At 51.2% G+C, this 15,796-nt stretch overlaps 1 protein-coding gene across 1 annotated transcript; it reads right to left on the minus strand.

The window, feature by feature from the left end:
- Positions 1–230: 230 nt before the first annotated feature.
- CLSTN3 (calsyntenin 3) lies at positions 231–15,521 on the minus strand. Its single transcript, XM_069018282.1, has 18 exons — positions 15,173–15,521; positions 12,307–12,429; positions 11,147–11,342; positions 10,474–10,682; positions 10,018–10,167; positions 9,175–9,360; positions 8,283–8,552; positions 7,888–8,000; positions 7,646–7,808; positions 6,531–6,587; positions 5,592–5,749; positions 5,263–5,411; positions 4,586–4,812; positions 3,315–3,485; positions 2,585–2,730; positions 2,326–2,461; positions 756–973; positions 231–671 (listed from the first exon to the last, which is right to left on the minus strand). The coding sequence occupies exons 1-18, from the start codon at positions 15,480–15,482 to the stop codon at positions 501–503; spliced, it is 3,153 nt and encodes a 1,050-aa protein (XP_068874383.1). The 5' UTR covers positions 15,483–15,521; the 3' UTR covers positions 231–500.
- Between the last annotated feature and the right edge of the window lie 275 nt (positions 15,522–15,796).

Below are 15,796 nucleotides of genomic sequence, written 5' to 3' on the forward strand. Positions count from 1 at the left end.
TCTTACCTTCATTCATTTAGTATTAGGAATATTGACAATTTTACAAAGCGACACAAAGCTGCAGTGGTTTGTTGGTTCGATTTTTTTTTTTTTTTTGCATGAAACGAGAATAAACCTCAAATGACAACATTGAAAAAATATACAATATATATATATAATATCTGGGGAGGGGCTGTGAGAAACCCCACTCTGAGCCCTGTGGCTGGCTCTGCCTTTCAGATTTCCATTCTTTCCAACATCTGCATCACAGTTTGAACTGTGCCACTATCATGTGTAAGTGCCCTAACACCTGTGTCTGGAGAGCCAGATGGGGGGGTCAATAATGTGGGGAATGTCCACAACGAGAATGGCAGAAGATGAAGGAACATGAGAGGCAGAAATGGTAAGTGAGGGAGGAGCACATGTGTACACGGTGGGGGAGGAAAGAAGTTGAAAGTAAGACACCTCCTCCTTCCTGCCATATGTTTCGGGGGGATCCACTGGGCGGGTGTTTAAAGCTCCTAGTAGCGGTGAGAGACGTCACTTTTGCCGATGATGTGCCGGTCATTCATGTCACTGCTGTCCGGGGAGTCGGGTGTCTCCGAGTCGGTGCTGTCCTCATCATCCTCCATGCCCTCGCCAGCTCTGCCCTCCACACTTCCTGCTGCCCTCTCCTGACAGCTCTGGTAGGACTGGGGAGGTGAGACATGGGGTAAGGAGAAGGGTCTGACAACCCAGCCGCCCACCCAGCCCTGGCCACAGTGGCAGCTCCTCACCTCCATGGGGTTGACAATGATGGTGAGGGCCGAGTCGTCCCAGAACATGTCGCTCTCTTTGCCTGCAGTGCTGGTGTGCCCCGACTCGGCAGCCCCAGGGACCTCTTGCCCCACTCCCCGCCTGTGCAGGGAGTGGATGCGCAGGATGCCGAGGATCACCATAAGTGCCAGGAAGCCCACACACACCACAATGATGACAGTGGCAGCACTGGGGACCACTTTGAAGAAAGAAAGCGAGAAGTTGTGTCTAGAGTCTGTCACAGAAACATGCAATTCCAACCTGACATGCAGGAACCGAGGTTCCTGGGCAGAGTTCGGGTTTTGGTCTGTGCAGGAACATATCCTGACTTTTCTGTGCCCCTGGGCACAGGCAGTTCCTGTGATGTCAGCCCGGCCTGTAGACTCTGCACATCTTTATCTGCAGAATTCACCAGAGTATGTTGCATAGCATGTATCTGTATCCTGCTCTTAGGAGGGAGAAATGCATGCTGGGGGCAGCCTCTAAGGGCTCGAGGATGATTTTCAGAGGGTGTGATTTCTGTGCAAGCAGTAGAGAAACTAAGAAGCCAAAAGATGTGAATGCTATGATGGACTTCTAATTAGTGCCGTGGCACAAGCCTGGCTTCTCCACAGGAGAAAACCTGAAATTCATCTAAGACCCTTAGCCCAACTCCCACATGTTTGTTTTAGGCCTGTAGACTGAGCTTTAACTCCGCAGACAACCACCTTCCCTGCAAAATATCTCCAGGCCCTCCATGAATTTGTTTATGGTTCTGTTCAGCAGGGACAAGTTTGCTGCTGCCATCAGGCAGAGCTGGGGAAGGGAGAGGCAAAGGCTGGCACATACACAGGCTGCCCCTGCAGTGCCAGCTGCAGGGCTGGACCAGCTTGGGATCAGCTACTGCAGCAAGCTGCAGCAAAAGCTAGCTCACAGGTGCCTTGTTTGTTCCGTACAACAGGGGACCAAAATGTCTGTAACAAGTCCCAGAGCTTTCATAGCCCAGGAAAAACTGATTGGAGTGTGGGCATGCCTGTGGCACAGGGCTACCAGGACAAACAAACATCTCGTCTAGCTTTCAGGCTTCTCTCTCCTCTGTTTTGGGGGCAACAGTTCTCCTCTTGTCTATCATCTCCTGTATTTTCCTGCTTTGCTGACCACCACCTACTCCCATCTCTTTTTTTAGAGCAGTGCCAGTCTTGACTCACTTTTCTCTCCTGCTGTTGAAGCTTCTTTCTGAAATTACACAAGCCCACACAGCACCTTTTCAAGGTGCATGAATGAAGTCAGCTTAGTTATTCTTTTTAGACCCTCTGCAGTGTAGATTTCAGTCTGCTTCTACACCAAGAAAACAATATCCCACAAAAGGAGGATTGTTGCACCATGCTCTAAAATACAGTTTGACAAAGACTGTAGTCCACTGGCTAACGACAAGTGGAACAGGACAGTATGATGAGAACCTGATAATGGGTACAGGGAGCCTGGGAGGAATCCTCTGCTACAAGTTCTGCCAGGGTATCAGAAAGTCAGCATCCTGATCTAAAAGAATAAACCCAAAAGAGTGTTACATACTTGGGCTGTTGTGGGTGCTTGCCAAGCTGTGCCCAGACAGCTCTGCGGGTACATGATGGCCTCGGTGCACAAACTGCTGGGAGCTCAGAATATGGCTGGGATGAGCAGCTCGGTTCATGCTGTGGAGAACATTCACCTGCAGAAAGACCAGAGTGAGGGGACTCAACCCTGTGTCCATGGCACATTCCATGCATTCCCGTGCACCGTGTCCTCTCCGTGCACGAGGAGGAACCTCCGTGTGCATGCATCGGTCTTGTACCTCGACAGTAAACTCATTGCTGGAGTAGCGTCCATTCATCTCCGTGCAGGACAGGTGAAACTTCCTTTCATAGAGGGCAGCACCGTGGTTGATGTGGTAGGAGACCTGGCGGAGGATCTCCTCGTAAACTGCAATGCTCTCCACACCTGAGACAAGGAGAGAGGGGTGGGGTGAGGAAGCTCCAGCTCCAAAGTCACCTGGCATCCTAACCCTGCAGCAACTAGAAGCTACAGAGGGATGCAAGGCAATGCTGGGTTCATGAATTTTGGGAAGGGCTTGGACATGGAGCTGGCTGCTAAGGACCTGATGGAATCCCTGCTTGCATCGCTAAAACAAGTGGAAGGGAAGGAAAGCAACAGCCCTCTTACGTTCTGGAGAGTACAATAGTGTTGTAGCAGTCCAAAATCTGTGGGATATGGTGTCCTCCAGTCGTGTCATGCAAAATGCTACTGATACCTGAGAACACCAAACCTCAAGGAGTACATCAGGAGGAGTGATACAAGCCTGGGTGAGAGCTGACACCATGTCCCAGTACTTTGTGCTGGAGGACAAGCCACCTTCCCAAGGAAACAGTCTGGGACTTCCAAAAGCCAGGAGTTCAAGAAGTGGTTACATCTCAGTGTCACCAAGTACACCAACACATCTCTAACATCAAGTGCTTCTCCCAGTGATGCCTGACAGGCGGTGACAGAAGCATAACTGGATAGCTGTGACCACGGAGAGGACGTACCTGTGATGGTCAGGTAGGCAGAGGTGTTAACGAGCTCCAGGCCCCGCTGCTGCAGCAGTGCCCCATCCAGGAGCAGGTACTCCCTCTCTGGGTCCAAGTCATCTCCTACCAAAGAGATCTCGCAGCCATCCAGGTTGTGCACAATCTCATCTGACATTCGTGTGTCTGTCACTGAGATGCAAACAGAAAGATGATATGGCCAGAAAGCCAGACAGCCATCAGCGAAGGGGAAGGAGTTACTCAGAGGGGTACCTGCTTACCTAAGAGTGCTCACATCATATGTAATTACTTCTCCTTCTCCACCTAGCACTGACCTTAAGTAAAATCACTGTCAGTCTAATTACTTGTTGCGGGATGGTTCTAATGACATTATTTATGCACATAATAAAGTCACTTTATTTTGGAACAACATACTATTATCAGTCTGGTTCATGATAACACATCTTGGCTGTAAGGACTTTGTTGACAATGACAGTGTGCAAATTAGGAGCAACGCTCACACACTCCCAGGCCCTGCATGCTTTTGAAAGCTTTTCCCTGTCTCGCACTGCTGGTTACCATGGTTGAGATCTTATCTTCTTTAAAATAGCAACCACATTCAAAAACTAACTGCTTTCAGCAGGATTGAGAACAATCTGCTCTTAAGTCAAGGAACTCATCATTGTATGAGGAAAGGCAAAGCTTCTAAACAGAAAAGTAGGAGCAAAAATTCCCATTACCAGAGCAGATATGAAAGAAGCGAATGGACACGTAGAGCATAGACTGCAGAGAAATAATCTGAGCATGATGGGAAGAAATTGAAGAACAGGATTCTGTAGGGTGTGAGGAAACTGACTGGGGAATTCACAGGAATAAGTGATGCAGGAAGAGATGGAAGGGAGGAAGAAGTAAGGAATGAGCAGAAGAGAAGGAAGTAGGATGAGACTAAGTAAGTGCAGGAGTAGAGAGAGTAACAGGCAGGACATCCATCCAGCGCTGGATTCAATAAAGGGAAATGTAGGTAAAATGTAAAAGGGATTAGGAATGAGAAGCCTGGGAAAGAATTAGGAGAGAGTGAGGCAAAGGAACTGAGTGGATAGAAAAAGTACAGGGAGGAGCAGAAAGGGATAAGAGCCGATTAGCCTACATATTGACAGACAATGTGCCTTGCTTCTAAATTTGTAAACTCTCTCTTTCGGATGTAATTATAGGGCTCTACTTCCTCTGCAGGACTGCAACTCTTGTAGGTTTTTCCAGCTTGTCTCTTACACATTGCCCTGTACTCCACTCACCGGTACCGTGCCAGTTCTCATCCTTTTTGGCCTCCACCTGGTGAGAAATAGAGCAGGTGATCTGGAGGTTGGGGAACAGGGGAATTCCTTCCGGAGCCTCAAAGTCTGATGCAGGATGAGCAAAGTGGGCATTGCCACTCAGCAGGATCTGGGGGGCATCAGGCTGTAGCACCACAACATAGCCTTCCACATCAGGAATGGAGACACAGGACTCCTCACTGAAACACCTGAAGGAGAGCAGTAGAAAACATCAGTTGGCCCAAGCTTCCAACCACAACATTATAAAAGAACACCTCCTGCCCATTACTTCCAGGGAAGGGAATATCCTTTTTCCGGCAGTCTTCCTCAAGCTCCCCTACAGCCTGCTGTGCAAGGCAGAGATGTGTGGTAGGAGTGACACCACTGGGTTTCCAGTGACTTGGTCACACCAGCAAACACAGTGGTCACACCTCTGTGAGTGGAGGCAGAAGTTCTGCAAAGGCACTAGGAACCAATACTACAGTATCCATTTGGATATTGGATAATTTAACATTTATTTTCAGGAAGACTTTTACCCATTTTGAGACCATCTTAAAACACAATTATTTTAAAATACAATGTGAGTGGGTGTAACTTTAGTCAAAGAAGAGGCAACCCTCTTACTGAACTGAGCCAGAGGTGCTGCTTTTCCCACTCACTTGACAGCAGTGGTGAGCCTGAGTGGCCGGACGCCAGGGGTAGCAAAGCGCAGTGAATTCATGTAAGCCACGTGCTGGATTGCATGGTTGAAGGTTTCCACGTCATCACCCTCCAAGGTGAGCAGGGACTGAGAGGGGTTCACATGAACCTAGAGGTAGAAGAGAAGAAAATACTCAGGTTCCTTGGCAAATGACAGGAGTCCAGGCTGAGAGAGACACAAAGGAGAAAGGTGGGGAGCTGTCTGAGGTGGGGAGCAGGCAAAGTCCTGGGAAGCAAGGCTGGGGAGGAGAGTGGAGGAGACCCATGCAAGCTGGGCAGACGGGCATACCTTCATCCCTTTGCCCAGACTGTCGAAGTCACTGTAATCAAGCCCCTCACGGCAGGCATACAGGCATTCAATAACCTCCCGGCTCTCCAAGCTACCAGGGCGCACAGTGAAGCCAGCCAAGTAACCATGGAAGTAGTGGTGTATCGACAGAGGATCTCCTGAGGGAAACATGGGAGGTGGAGGGTGTGAGAGACATGGCGAGGAAGAGAGCAAAACCACAAAAGCAACAGTGTGAGGGCCACACAGAGGTAAGGGAGGTAGAGGGCAACAGAGAGGGGCACAGGGCATGGAAAAGCCCAGACAACAAAAGCAACAATGTGAAGGTCATACAGATGTTAAGGCAGGTACAGAGGGACAGAGGGTTGCACAGGATATGGAAAAGCAAAGACAACAAGAAGACAGGGGATGCTGAAGCAAGGAGATGACAATTTTTGAAAAAGATGGGGGAAAGCGAGAAAAACAGACCAACAAAAAGACAAGGGCAGTGAACAGTGGGTAGCATAGAGAAGGTTCTGTCAAACTGCTGAATGCCAGATGGAAACAATTTCTTGTCCCCTTCTCACTCTGCTTCCTGTGAGGGCTTGTAAAAGAAACTACACATTCCACAGATCGTTAGGGATGAGGTGACATCTCCTGATGTCTCTAATGGCTATTGTGCTCTTCAGAGACCAGCTTTAATGATCAGGCATGAGGACTCTTTCTCCACATGAAAAGCATACTCCATCACTCAAAGCAGGCTGCAGTCCTTCCATCAGCCTTTTCATGCTCCGGAGGTACCAAGGTATCAAGGATCAATCTGCCAAATAAGGGGTTTCCTCCCAAGGGGGTGGGAGGTGGCAGGACAGAACTGGGGAAGCTGTATGAGGAAGGCACCATGCAAGAAGTGATAGTCATGCACAGTCAAGAGAGGAAGAGACCCATCTTCTTCCTTTTCCCTACCTTGCACAGAATCAGTGGCATTCTCACTTCCTTTGATTTTCTCTCTGTTTTTCTCCTCTGCAAAAGGAGAACATCCGGATGAGCAATAAGGCGTTGGAAGATGGTAGTTACAGGGTCAGGCAAGTATCTATACAAGTGCCTGTATCGGCCAGTCCACAAGCACAACTCTGTGACAAGCAGTGCACCCTTCAGCCCTAGAGGCAGCACATCACAGATGACAGAGGGCAGAGTTCCTCTCATGAAGCGAATGGTGAGACTGTAGGACGAGTAACTGACCTAAGGCAGAAACTATAGTGTTTGGAGTTTTTTAATCCTTTCCCAGTGTTATCTATTTTGGGAATTAGCCATGTTCCCAACAAGCTATGTTCTCAACATCCCTTAGAAACTCAGCTGCAGGAGAGGGTCCCAGGCTGACCAATATTTGCTGTCTGCAAACACCAATCAAGAGAGCACAGAGCTGTGGGAAGATCTCTGATCTCAGAGAAGCAGCAGTACAGCAAATATTTGATCTTGCTAGAAACTTCCACCAGAGCGAAGGCAAGCAGTAGGCGAACTCCTTTAGGTCTGTCCTGCTTCAGTCTTGCAGGAGAACTGAAGGATCTGAGAAATGCAGCCTTGCATCTCCACAGAACAGGTTTTAATCTGGTAGTGGCCTAACTTTGTTCCTAACCTGATTTTTGTCTTTCAACCCAATTCTTGTACAGAAAGATTTGTGACTTCTTCATATAGACCCTCAAGACAGAGAAATCCCCATCAATACAGTCAGCAGCATAAATAGTACTGCCTGCTTTCTGGGGAAGGACTTTGATAGAAATGCCAGTGCCTGAATGAGGTACAGAGTTTCAACTTTCCCCTGCCTGAAAGTTGGTTAGCCATTGCATATTCCGTGGTTTTTGTCCAGGAAGCTGTCAGTGACACTTTTCCCTGAGCTGTTATTACCTTGGTCCACGAGGAAGGAAGGAGCCACACTGGCTTTGGTGCCAAGGAGGCAAGATGGCTGCAGCGTGGTTTGCATCATTTAGTATTGGGTGGTGTTTCTTTCATCTCCTCTGGGTCTCCCTCCACTCCCTCTTTTCCCACATGGGAAGAACATGGTTTGGGGAGTGGGCACTCACCAGTCCAGCAGGCCCCGATCATGATGGAGGGCTCCGGCCGTGGGGGGTGGATGAGGCCGTTGTCGTGGATCAGGGCAGGGTCGTAGGAGACGCCATCCACGTAAAGCGTGACCGTGGGGAACTCCAGGTTGAGGGCGTAATGGTGCCACTCATCATCACAGACCTATGGCAGACAGCAGAGCATGGGATCAGCAAAGGGCAGAAGGAGAAGGGACACGGGGAGGAGGCAAACCCTTCCTCACCTGCTCAAGCTTCCAGAGGAATTTCACAGGCCTTGCACTTTCCAGCAATGGCCAGTAGAGGAAAGAAATCCGGCAGCCATGCACAGCCAGAGAGTAGTGCGAGTAGCCATCCTCTGCCAGGGACAAGCACAGGAGTTACATGAACACTCCAAGCAGTCCCAGTAGCCAGAACCCAGAAGCCCACGCTGCCATGCATGACTGGCACTCAGCATCACGTGCTCACAGGAGGCTTGAGCGCTCCCAGAAAAAGGGACATCTAAAGCTGTGTTCCTAAGGAGGCACCCCTGCCCAAGTCCTGCTTTGGAACACCAGACATTTACCCCTGCAGGGACAATCCCTTCTAAGGAGTTAAGAGGCAGTGGGCAGCAGTGTCACCACCCCAGGAGAAATCTCACCACTCTGCACTGTACTGCAGATCACTGTCTCCTCTTCCCGCCTGCCTTTGCCAGGCACCACGGCATGCTTCATCCACACCGACAGGGTGAAGTGGTCACTCAGCCCCTCGTGGCCATTTGGTCCATTCACCACAGGCACCTGGGCAGCCTGGCTGCCATTGAACCAGTAGATGAGGCTGCTGTCCTGGCTGTAGTGCACCGAGAGCCGCGCCGTCCAGTTTGCTGTGGGGCTAGGCACTGGCAGCAGGTCAATCTCTCCTGAGGCAGCACCTACCAAGAAGGGAAGGAGTCAGGAATGTTGGCATGGGAAAAAAAGGAGCCTGAGAACTGGGGATCAGATGAAATGAGGCACTGGAAGCTTCACTGTAATATCTCGGTGCCCAGGGAGAGGAAGAGTTGCCTAAAGGCCTTCTCCTATCTGGAGAAGGGTGGTGACTTTTTGTTCAGTGCTCAGGGAAGTCCCACAGACTCTGCATACTGGGACAATGCACAGAAATCTCTGCCTTCCCAGCAAGGAAAGCACAAGTAGCTCTTTATAAAACTAGAAAGTTGTGGAAGTGTTCAGTGCCAGGCTGGACGGGACTCTGAGCAACCTGGCCTAGTGGAAGGTGTCCCTGTCTCTGGCAGGGATGTTGGAACTAGAGGATCTTTAAGGTTCCTTCCAGCCCAAACCATTCCACGATTCCATGAGATGTGGGCAGGAACACCCATTGCCCCTCAATGCAACACCCAAGCTCAGTGTCCTCCCACCCCAGTGACCACAGCAGACATGAGGAATGTGTCCCCCAGCACCTCTGCTATGTGAGGCACAGCTACCACTGTGAACCCCTCCAAAGGGAGGGCCAGGGTTCTGTGCCACAATCGCCCTCAGCCCAGGAAAGAACCAATTCACCACAGAGTTTGCGCAGTGACTTCTCGGAGTAGTTATCCCGGTCACAGCCCTTGGCCACGTGGTTTGTCTGCAGCTCCACCGTGGCCTGGATATTCCACAGTGGCTCATCACAGGTCTCCAGGTGAATGGTGGGGAAGAGCGCGAGGCTGCCTGCACCAGGGGTGTACTCAATCCTTTTGTTCCAGCCTAATGGGAAGGAGTGAAGGAGAGGGATTAGGAACTGCCAAGGACCCAGGGCCAGAACACCTGGCATACACACAAGTGGCATCTATGGACTAGTCCAAAATTTTGGCCCTTTCCGCATTGGAAATACAGCTTTACGCAGCTGGCACCAGTGCATGGAAGATTTCCTAAAAGCACAGAGTCCAAGGTCCCAGCTTCTACAGCTAATACTGATGTGTCATCACTCTGTGGTTGGACAGCCTCTTTTATCAGGCAGAGCAGGTATTTAGCTGTGTTGATTTCCCCTTAATTCTAATTGACTAAGGTGAACCTGCACCTTTTCCACCACCACTGGAAAAGCCAAATATCCTCAAGAGCAGCAGCCCCAAAAACAGTCTTTGTTGAATACGGTCTATGAGCCTTATCAAATGCATGGCAGTTCACAGTAATCCAAGGAATGATTTTCCAATGCTAGAATTTACCTTTCAGTGGCTTTGCAACAGACTTAGACATCTGCTGCATCCCCTGATGGGATGGGTTGGTGCCAGAACTGAACCATATATATGGGCATACAGATTTATATGTGTATGCTCATATATACAAACATGCGTGATGAGCAGGACTGAGTAGTAGCTGAGCAAAAGAGAAGGGAAGAGATAACTGTGTTTGGAGGTTTCATACCCTGCCAGCTGGGCTTGCACGTGGGTTTCACTTGGATTTCCACTTCAGCATCATCAGATGCCCTCTTCTTCCCACAGTCATAGGCTGTCACTGTGAATTTGTAGACCCGATCTGCACTGTACTGCAGCTTCTCCGTGTTCTCAATGTTCCCTGGTTTGCAAAACAAAGAGATCAAGGTAGAGGACAAGCAGTCTCCTCAAAGACGTTCCTTCTAAAAATCACTCGTATCTTTGATCAATGACAAAAACAACCAAAAAGGAGTTGAGTCACCCTGCCCAGTGTCACTCCGTAACAAGTTATAGCACCTCACAAAATGGATGCTGCTGCTCTCACCAGCATAGATCAGCAGTGCTGGAAAATTTATATAGCACAGCTCTGCCTTCAAATGGGGCTGGCAGAGAAGGAGCAGAGCAGGAAAACAGGAGTGATGCGCACATGGTGGGTGAGGATTCTTACCGTCATTGTCAATGAGAAAGGGAATATTGGGGGTCAGGATCTCATAGTAGCAGATCTGGCTGTACTGCGGGGAGCAGTCCCCATCGATGGCCTCCACACGCAAGATGCGGTCATACAGCTTTCCCTCCGTCACTGCCACGCGATACAGCTTTTCCACAAAGACAGGAGCAAACTCATTCACATCGTTTACTCGAACGTGCACTGTGGCCCTGATGCAGAGAGACATCAATAAGAACCGATGGGCTGATTAGGAGCCACGCACCACCTAAATCTCAGAGTCAGTCGTTCCTTTAAAGTGCACCACTCTCATTTCCTGCTGCCAAAAGCAAGGACAAGGAAAGACACCTTGATTTCCGTGCAGCAATGCTGTCACACAGGTGCTTGGACAATGGTTTCCAACCACTCAGAAAGAGCAAAAGTAATAACAATGCAATCTGGACCTCCTACCCACATGCAGCACCACTCTTAGAAACTGCTGTCAAACAGCCCTCTTTTCTGTATTCACTCGTGACAGTCAGTGAACATTTCTCTTTGGGTCTTCTTAATACGTTGAGTTACAATATCATGGCTAGAGAATAATACTTCTGGCTAAAGGAAGTGTTTCCACAGCAATTTTCCTTTGCATTTTTGTGACAGATCACATTTTGTAGCAGGCAGCGATGCCTGAACTTACTTGTGTGATTTTTTGGTATTTGCTCCATCAGGTCCCTCTCCACAGTCATAGGCCTGGATGGTGAATGTGTGCTCCTTATGTGCTTCACAATCCACTGGCTCCTTGGCCCGGATCAGCCCCTCTCCTGTAGCTTTGTCCAGGATCACAGCTTCAAAAGGTACCCCTGACCCATGGATCCTGAAGCCACAGATTTCACCTGGTACACACAAAAGCAGAGAAGAAGGGGAGAAAGAAAAGGACTAAGGAAAGCACATTACACCCCTTGCTTTCCTTTCCCATATTTTCTTCCTTTTTAACTCACACTTCCCATTCTCCCTCATTATCATCCTTCATTTTGAGCAGTTTTTGGTTCCCTAGGAGTTCCTCCTGCTATCCCTTACAGCTATTAATGGTGCAGATTGCCATCTACTGGAGACTGCTCCCACGGCAAGGAGTCCTGACCAGCATCACAAAAGATTGGACGTTACAAGGCTCAAGCTACATTTACTAGTGCTACACAGCCACAGTGCTGAAGGAGCACCTTATGTCTCCTCTGCATCCCTCAGGGAGGCAAAACAGGCCATATACTGCAGATAGACAGCCAGAGCATGAAGATCCATGATGTCTCATCCACCCACACACGCAGGATGCGCAGAGTACCGCAGGGAACTGCAGATAGGGTCACCTAAATCCTAAAATTCAGCTCACAGGGACCACATTTACTCTCCCAAAGCTGAGGAAGAATGCGTGGGGGAACTGCAGGCATGGCCTAAGTAAGCACTAAGACTACAACCACTGAAAGCATCGTCTGTTGTTCCAGGGATTTGTGCTCACTGTGAGGGGACGTAGCACTGCCAAGGAAGTGTGCCCTACCAGCTTTCTCCAGGGCTCACAGACACAGCGCTGTGCATGTGATCTTTGGAAATAGCAGAACTGCGTCAAAAAGTAGCTGGCTCCACCCTCAGTTTCTCTCCCTAAGGAAACAGCTCACAGCATCCTAAATCAAGCTGTGCCCAAATTGCCTCCAGACTTCACTAGGGACCTCCTCCGGAACAAGGTTTGGAGGTGATCATTTCCTGAAGAGGGGTAGGATCCAGCACAGGAATGAATGTCACTGTGTCCCTGCCTCTCCATAAGTCTGTCCCTGCCTTCCACCTTTCCCAGAGCAGTTCCCCACCTACCTGCATAGCGCAGTGGGGCATCTTTGTCCAGTGCGAACAGCGGCGGGTTGAGCAGGACGGTGTTGTCATTCTCCATGACGATGCCCTGATACTCAGCTTCAATCCATGGTTTGTGCTTGTTTGCTGAGGCAGGTTTGGGGTAAGGGATGGAGGACAGCAATGTGTTAGTCACCAATTGCAGATTCAGTAGGAAAAAAGAATTTCATCCCCTGGCAAGTAACAACCACCGCTCACCACCTTCTTCTCTAGAAATAAAAATGTCTAAAATAGGCTGGGAGAAAAAAGTTATCTTTATTTAGTTCTACTCATGGGACACCTCATCAGAAACAATGTGTTCCTCCTTGTGTCCTCATTACTATCTTATTAGAAATACGTGGAGAGACATCTGGGTGCCCAGAAAAGCTGGAGCAGTTAAAAAAAAAAGTGAACTCAAGAGGCAGAAGTAGCCTCAGCCTGGAGACAGATTCCAAATGCTAAACCCTTTAGCTCAATGAAGCCATAATGAAAAGATCCAGCCTACATCTTCTCTTGGGGTGTCCCCAGGGGACAAGTCTTGCATGCAGCTGTTATCACTTGTGCCTTGCACCCTCTAGACTAAGGCCCAGCACCTACACACACATGCCCAGGTACACCTTCAGTCAGCCATCCCATGCATGTAACAACCTATTCTGAGAGTCCCTTGCTCCTTCCTTCCCCACTCCATGGTGAGCACCATATTCCTTCGGCCCCTCCTTGCTAATCCCGTTGGCTGGAGCCCAGCCAGGCTTGGCATGGAGGCAGCAGCCAGCAGGAGGCTCTGAAAAATGTCACAGGCCCAGAAATAGCAAATTAATCTTTATCACACAGGCTCCGGGGTAGGGAAAGGGAGAAATAAAGGGGTGAGGGGGAGGGAAGGGGAGGGAAGGGGAGGGGAGGGGAGGGGAGGCAAGGGGAGGTGAGAGAGAAAAAAAATCATTACAAACTACAAACCCCTCCCCCATGCCCACTCCCTGCCAAATGGGCCTCAGAGATTATATTACATGGCCTAGTTACAACCCCCATTCCCAGATAATCCCCCACTCTCCCACCCCCTGGAGACCAAGATTTATTACAACCCAGCAATACTTTGAGCACAGCATGGCTCAGAGCTGGTGGGGAGTAGGATACAGAGCCATTCCCCTCAAGGGCTAATTCCAGTAAGAGCCATTCCAATATGTTAAATCCATCCTCTGCAGCACAGTGTCCTCTGGAAGGCCATACTGGCATGGCCTCATGTGTTGACTCAAAAGGGGCAGCATCCTGTGCAACCAAGCATTTGTGCATTTCAGGGCCAGGGGTTGCTGCCAGGGGTGGCTGGTGGGCCAGCAGGCAGGGTGACAGGTCAGCAAGGGGATGCCCCAGCAGGGCAGAGCAGGCAGAGCCAGCCTGGCATGGCAGCGAAGAGCGTGGGTTGGCACTTCTCCACCACTGTATTGATTGAGATTATAAAGCATTGCGTAGGAAATCCAGAGAAGCATCCATCCTGCTCAGTATGCAGGTGGAATCCTCCCTGTGTGCAAGTGCCCGCGTCTCCCCCGGCCCCTCCATTGTCCCCACCGGATTCCATTCTGTTCTGGCTCTATCCATGCGCCACACCACCGAGGTGGGGATCCAGAGCTATAAATGCCAAATGTGCCCTGTTGCTGGGGTAACAAGCTGATGGTACAGAGATAAATCCTTTGCTGCATCCACCTGCAACTTGGGAATCACCAATCTGATTTCTTGGGAAATGAGTTGTTGGAGAAGAGAAAAACGTTTTAGGAATATTTTTAGGATACAGACTCCTACCAGGATACAGACTCCTACCAGCTTCAACAAAGCTCCCGTCAATTTAATATAATTTGCCAAAGGTGGGTAGATGTTTCCGAGTGCAAATTCACAAAGGAGAGGGAAAATCCAGAGCATGAGGGGCCTTTCCTTGCCACCGGGCCCCATGGAAGCAGAGCAGAACAAATAAATGCCCCAGCCAATGTCAGGGTACACACAGCTCTGCGGTGCATCCGCCCCCATAGCCCTGACTCTTCCAAGGTGTGGAAAGCACCCTAAGGTGTCACATTCCCCAATGACCCCAGAGTCCCTCAAATGTTTACAGATTTTCCCAGCCTGTCAGATCACCAACACACTTACTGCCCTCAGATGAATCTCTCGTGCTTGTCACTACAGCCACAGATCTAGAAACCTACATCTTTCTCCACCACCCTATGTGCTCAATGAACATCTGCATTCCAAACATTACAGCTGTAGCGCTGGGGTGGTTTGGGGGTCTTTTATCTTTATCACATAAAATACACAAAAGCAACCTGCATCATTAACGCAGAACTATACAACAGTTCCTACGGACAGATTGTAGATGGATGAACCAGGACTGGAAGATGGAGATAGGGAACGTGTTTTATGAACTGCAGGGCTCTGTGGAGAAACAACACAATCTCTCTCAGCATGCTAGGGAAGGGATGGGAATGTAAATCCACCCAGTGATAACTAAACAAAAGCAAGACAAGTGGGTGGAAAACGGGAAAACGCGAGGGGATCGCTGAGAGACGAAAGAATGGAGAAAAAAGCGGTGGTAGGGTGACAGATGGACAAAGTAGAGAATGGGGATGGGATGGCATGAGGGCGCCCGAAGGGGCGAAGAAAGCCGGGGCCGCCGGGGACCGCGGAGATGCCCCGACGAAAACGTGCCGGGCGAAGGCGGCGGGCAGCGCGGAGCCGCACCGCCACCGCGGGACCGGACGGACGAGCCGCGGCCGACGTGTCCCTCCAGAGCCCCTCCGCGGGGGCAGCCGGGGGGTCCCAGCGGAGCGCCCGCCGCCGCCCGGGACCGTGCCCGCGGCGCTCCGCCGCTCACCTTTGTTGGAGGCGCTGCCGGGCAGCGCAGCGCAGAGGCAGAGCAGAGGGAGAAGGACGGCGGCGCGGGGCCGAGGGTCGCCCATCGCGGCGGCGGCGGGTCCCGGCAGGACCCACGCCCTCGCTCCCGCGGCGGCGGCGCGCAGGGACGGCGGCACCTCCGGCAGCCGCGCCCCGCCCGGCCCCGCCCCGCACTGCAGCATGACGTCACGGGCCGCGGGGGGCGCAGCCAATGCGCGCGGCCGCCGCGCCAGGTGCTGCGGGGCGGGGATGCGGGATCGGCGTGCGGGATCGGCATGCGGGATCGGCATGCGGGATCGGCATGCGGGCGGGGCGCACCGGCCGCTCCTCGCCTCCCCACTGCGGGCCGGGCAGGGCGCGGAGCGCGGCGACGGCTGCGGGCGCCTGCCCAGGGAAGGGGGGGCTTCAACACCGGGGCGGCTGCCGAGGGACGCGGAGAGTGTGGAGATCGGGGGGATGCGGGGGCGAGGGGCTGCACACCGCACCCGGAACCCGGGCTCGGGCTCGGCAGAGCGGAGCTGCCAGCCTGCCGCCGCCTCTCCTCGACGGCGTGTCCGCGCCGTGGGGGGCGCAGGCCGGGGCACTGCTCCGACGAAGCTCGCAG

Source organism: Aphelocoma coerulescens, chromosome 1 (genome assembly GCF_041296385.1).
Source record: "Aphelocoma coerulescens isolate FSJ_1873_10779 chromosome 1, UR_Acoe_1.0, whole genome shotgun sequence".
NCBI lineage: Eukaryota > Metazoa > Chordata > Aves > Passeriformes > Corvidae > Aphelocoma > Aphelocoma coerulescens.

Excerpts from the sequence above, each read along its gene's own strand:
- CLSTN3 (XM_069018282.1), bottom strand. The coding sequence starts at position 15,482 with ATGCCGATCCCGCATGCCGATCCCGCACGCCGATCCCGCATCCCCGCC. Across the intron at positions 11,343-12,306 it reads TGCCCCACTGCGCTATGCAG|GTGAAATCTGTGGCTTCAGG; the intron begins GTAGGTGGGGAA and ends TGTGTGTACCAG. Across the intron at positions 7,809-7,887 it reads TCCTCTGGAAGCTTGAGCAG|GTCTGTGATGATGAGTGGCA; the intron begins GTGAGGAAGGGT and ends TGTCTGCCATAG.